We start from the raw sequence: 5,575 nt of genomic DNA on the forward strand, positions 1-5,575 counted from the left end.
CTCTCTCTCCCTCTCTCTCTCTCACTCGCACATTATTCTGCTTTTGTCTTTACACGAAGAAATAGTGCCAATGTAATTATAAAATTATATGTATTATATATCCATGAATATTTGTACGCCCGTTATATTAATTACAAATAAGTATTATTGTATGTATATTATGAAAATAGGCTTGCATTTAACAATGTGCCTATAGATATTATGAGTCTTGACTTCTAAGATCTATGGCTTATCGATTTCTTCATTCTGAACAGTCTTTTCACTTGTATATGTGTTATGAGAGATGTGCGAATCATAGTTTTTTTTAACTTCGAATCGAATCACATAAAACATAACTTTTGACAAACAACAATTATTGTTAGATTGAATTTTACATAGATAGTAAAAAAATTTTTATCTGTTTACTTACTAGTGAGATTTTATAAGATTGTTAAATATATGTGTGATTTGTATTTGAATCTTTTAGATTCGACATTTTCGAATAATTCGGATCGAATTACAGAGATCTTATCTGATTCGTATTCGAATAGTTCGCACATTTCTAACGTTACTGAACTGTATTTTTCTATATACATATGTCACATGGCGTAGCCGTATAACATGTATTATGCTAAAGCATCATAATTTGTAATTAGTTAATTTGTTCTTATTACATCGTTTTCTACGTCTTGTGACTTACTTAAGTGTCGAGTCTCTTCACTGTTATCGCATATTTAACACTATATAGATAATCGTGTAATTAATTAAATTAATTTAATTATAGAAATTAGCGCTTTTTTCGGTCAGAGATAGTTTCATTTAGTATTAAATATGCGAGCATAATCGGGATTATCGCATGCTTCATAATAACTATCGAAAACTGAATTATAATAATTATTTTTTAATATGTGTTCAATTGTGAAATCAATCATACCGTGATCTCTATTAATGTGCGACATTCGCCGAAGATGGTACTGTGAAAATCTTCATGTACTATAATTGAAGATATTCCGCAAAAAAAGGTGTCTGCCTTTTAGTCTCTATTGTCCGCACATAGACAATAGATATATCTTGTAAAAAAATTTTAACTACAATGGCTGTGCGATAATTTTTATTCAAATGCTACAATTATCCTTGTATATCAATTAATAGTCATCGTATTCTTTTTTCTTTCGCTCTATGTGTCATAAATTTTAAGCTCCTGTTTTCCATTACGTAGCAATTTTTAGCTGTGAATATTAAAGAATTTTCTTCGATGTCGAAAGCCGCTTGATAATAAATTTATTATATAGATATTTTGATTTTTTCTTCGATTTATAATATAACGAAATTCGATATTTGATGTTGCATAATTTATATGATTTGCCAATTTTATCTTTATTATTAGACATTTCATGATCTATCTATTGTATAAATCTGTTATCCGCGTTTGTTATCGTTGCGAATTACGAATCATGCGCACGAGGATATTTGTACCTGGATTTGAAGATTGAACTTAAGTTAATAAATTAAAATTCTCCATTAAAAGCGAAGTTAATAAAAGTATTCCTCTGCGCTAAGGTTTAATGCATTACAAATTTCATTTATATATATATATATATACATATATATATATATATATATATGAGTATGTCTACGTGTTTGTATGCTATCAGTCAATACGTGTATCTGTATTTTCTCGAAAGAATGGAGTACGCACCTCGCAAGGATCACGATAAGATTTGACTCTTGGCTTCCTGTTTTAAGTGAGAATCTTTATCGCTAAAAAAAATTGCATATAAAATACAAGAATTTGCAAGTTCTCTCCATTAGATTGTAACATACGAGAACGTGATCGGATTTGCGAGTTAAAAGTAATGAATGATGAACGGTATTAAAGATTCGTTTTTTTTGCAAAGACTATAATCTATTATTATGATGATACGACCGAGCATGTTGCGAAGGAGAAGACGCTATAAAAGTTAATTAGTACAATTTAAAAGTGCACGTCGGGCAAGCGTTGCGAAGGTTCTTGCTAATTAATGAGTATGTCAGATATTTTAAGTCTGAAAGTGAAAACTTCTTTCATTGTATTATATAGGATAAAGGTTGCGATATTATATATAACGGTCGCCATGAGCTCCCACTTATGCAAACTATTAATAGTGAAATGCGTCGACTATTATCGAAGACGTAAGCGCAGTTCATCGATACAAAAGCTTTTCTTTTTTTAAAAGTATGACGTAATTTACTCGACGTTATGTAATATTAGAAATAGTGCGCAGTGTGTGCATTATTTAGAACGAAAATGTTGGAATTTTAATAGTAATATAGTTTTGTATATTTTTTGCTCTTTTAGTATGTTCTATACGTTACTATGTACACGTTATTATCTTACACAATTATAAGGATGTACATCAGTGCTTTTGTATTTTTTCATTTTATGCATTGTAATTATTAAATTTATTTATTGTTACAAAATGTTACATGAAGGAGTTAAATGAAAATTATCAAACTACAGTATCAATACTTATATTATACGTATAAGTGTGTTTTAATTTATAGACGCATGTAAATTAAAATATATAAATTAAAGTAAACAAAGACAATTTTTAAAAATGTAAACATAAAATTGTTTAAATTATATTGTCAGTTTAACAAGGAAAGTGTCCGAAAAATTTCTATAATAGAAAAAGTACGAACATTATAGCATGTTCGATAAATAAAGGCTGCAATTTTAAAGAACTTTGATTAGGTTGATCAATGTTTTTTACAATATCCAAATGACGTGACGTGGCGACCGTTTAACAAATTAGTCTTTAGATATTGTAATGAAAGTCTTCGCATGTGGAAAATTCATCGAGTCATTCACATGTAAGTTGCCAAGATCGTTAATACAGTACGATCTAACTGTTATAAACAGTTAAAAAAAGAAATAATGAAACCAAACAAATTGATAAACACGGCACATAGTCCACGTAGTTTGCAAGCGATAAATTTACCGTGACGATTGCAAACGCCCAGTACACTATTCCAAGTAAATAAACACTTGTCGAATAGTCTATTGCGCAACATACGATATTGTGTTATTATAATTGTGTATAATTCCAAGAATGTAATATTAAATAACTCAATGTATATTACGTGATTATACGCCACACACAGACGCTGTATAAATATTTCTAAACATGTAAATATATTATAAAATATTTTCCCGAAAATCTTGTTTCTGCATTTCTTTGTGCGATTTTCTCCGACTTTATAAAGCTTGCGTATAATTTTAAGTTGTTATATTTAATTTTTAGATTATAATATAACAGTTTTGAGTCAATAATTAAAATAAGTTGTTATAATTTTATAAATTAAATTTTTAATATTTATATATTGAAAATCAAAATATCTTTTAATCATTGAATTTGTGTAAGTATGCTTATCTAAATTAATTATAATTAACACTTATGTTTATAATTAACACTTATGATGTTGTTGAAATTTGATATAAATCTCGCTGCGTTTCTTGAAAGTAAAATTTTTGAATTTCTTGTTGCTTGTAGACTGTAATCACCATTAATGTACATCTCATTATTGTTACAATACATAAAGTTAGAAAGGAAATAATTTCGAAATGATTACATACTTCTGTAGATGCATTCGTGATTACCGTATTCGCAGTAAATATGATACTTCTCTGAAGTGATAATTCAGGATAATTTTTAGGAATCATAAATACTAATTTCTTCTTAGGAATAAAAGCTGATTTGTTGTTTTTCACATGTTCTAAAAGAACAAATACGAGACGTTTGATATTACAAAAATCAATAGAAGACTATTATAACTATAAAATAATGATACGCTAAAGAAATCTTTGTACTGATTGATTACATCAATTGAGAAATTAAATGTATAAATTTAATCAGAATTATATATTGGAACGTTAGTACGTACTTGTGCAACCTGAACCATTCTTACGTCGTGTGACTTTATTTCCATTATTAGAAATTATTTCATCATATATCGGTACCGATATCGTTTCAAGTTTGTACGAAGACTGCAGAGGACATATTGATCTAGAATTAAATGACAAATATTCTTAGAGTTATCTTTATGATTGTTTTAAATCCAGTTCTATCAAAATGTAAGACAATATAATTTTAATCTCAGTTTATCTTTTATTATTGTTTATTTTCCTAATTCTTAGAATTAAAAAAAGATAAAGAGTAAATTTTTTGAACCGAGATATTAGGATTAATCTTACATTGCAGTGAAAGCGCAAGTTGTATATACCTCAATAATTCCGTAACATCGTCTGAAGTTAATTGCAACTTTCGCAATTTTTTTAAAGCGCTCTCCACCTCTCGTTTAACGTTTCTTCCTTGATTAAGATCAATCATTTCTGCTTTGATAGCATCGATTTCACTTATGAGATCAATCAGCTCGGGGCTCCTTTTCGTATCTAACAGAATTACCTTCGGTTTAACGCGCACATGTAAGTGAAAGAACCCTTTAAGGGTGCCCCCGACCGTACTAAATAAGTAATTAACTTAATCGGTAATTAACTTATTAGCAAATAATACTGTTTCATTAAAATAGATAGAATTATCATCTTTTTTGTTTAATATATGAGAAGAAAAAGATTAAATTTGGTACAACTATTAATTTTCTATTTTTTAATACAAGACTGAAAAAAAGACTGAAAAAAGCGACTAGATCAAAAAATTACATAAAAATATGATTTTGCTGGTTGAATTAATTGCCGAAGTTAATCAAAGTTCGATCAAAGTTGCTATAAATTTTTAATCTTTGTATGATCTCACCATCTTTACAATTGTTCCTTTGCTTTGCATAGTAATTTGTAACGAAGGGATGGTATTGAAAAATAACAGAGAAATCGTGTTCATGTGAGAATCGCCATATCTGTTCGCATAATGAGTTTTCCAGCGACCACACTTGATAATTTAATTTCTCCTAAATTAAAAGACAAAAAATATCTCGCGCATTTAATGTAATTATGAAATGAGTCACGCGCAATTCAGCGATATAATTAGATATATTCCAATAAATTAATGAAGCGCAACTTGCGGTTCCCGGGCTGCAAGCGGCCTATTTGTGTATAAATTATACAATTTAAATTTATATATTTAATTCATACTTAATTTCTAAAAACTTCATATTTAAATTTATACAACTAGTATCTTTTATAAATTAATACAAATAATTTTTGCAAATATTTAAAGAAAAATTTAAAATTATTTAGGTAGAATTTTATTGTATAATTTGGTTTTTTTTTATCACCAGCTTTCGTTTTTCTTCCTCCAGTATCTTTTCCTTCTCCAGAAAGCTGTCTCGGTACATACTTATTGCGTCCTTCGTGACTCTTAATTCTACACATTTATCTCCGTATGCGATCAGAAAAGGATCAGGAACAAAATTTATCGCATTGTTCGAAGCGATGTTCTTGGAGTCAATCATCTTTGTCATTTTTATTGCTCTACAGTCTACATTAAAGTAGAATAAAATTATATCTAAAATAATGACTACGTGCGTGCGTGCGTGCGCGCGTATGCGTGCGTGCGTGCGTGCGTGCGTGTGTGCGTGCGTGCGTGCGTGCGTGCGTGCG

At 29.0% G+C, this 5,575-nt stretch overlaps 1 protein-coding gene across 1 annotated transcript; it reads right to left on the reverse strand.

Moving 5' to 3' along the window:
- Positions 1-3,426: 3,426 nt before the first annotated feature.
- Positions 3,427-4,349, reverse strand: LOC108783603 (uncharacterized). The gene is made up of 4 exons (XM_018552204.1): positions 4,243-4,349; positions 3,904-4,025; positions 3,596-3,735; positions 3,427-3,513 (listed from the first exon to the last, which is right to left on the reverse strand). Exons 1-4 carry the CDS (start codon positions 4,347-4,349, stop codon positions 3,427-3,429), a joined length of 456 nt encoding a protein of 151 aa, XP_018407706.1.
- Between the last annotated feature and the right edge of the window lie 1,226 nt (positions 4,350-5,575).

This window comes from Cyphomyrmex costatus, unplaced genomic scaffold (genome assembly GCF_001594065.2).
Source record: "Cyphomyrmex costatus isolate MS0001 unplaced genomic scaffold, Ccosl1.0 scaffold157, whole genome shotgun sequence".
NCBI lineage: Eukaryota > Metazoa > Arthropoda > Insecta > Hymenoptera > Formicidae > Cyphomyrmex > Cyphomyrmex costatus.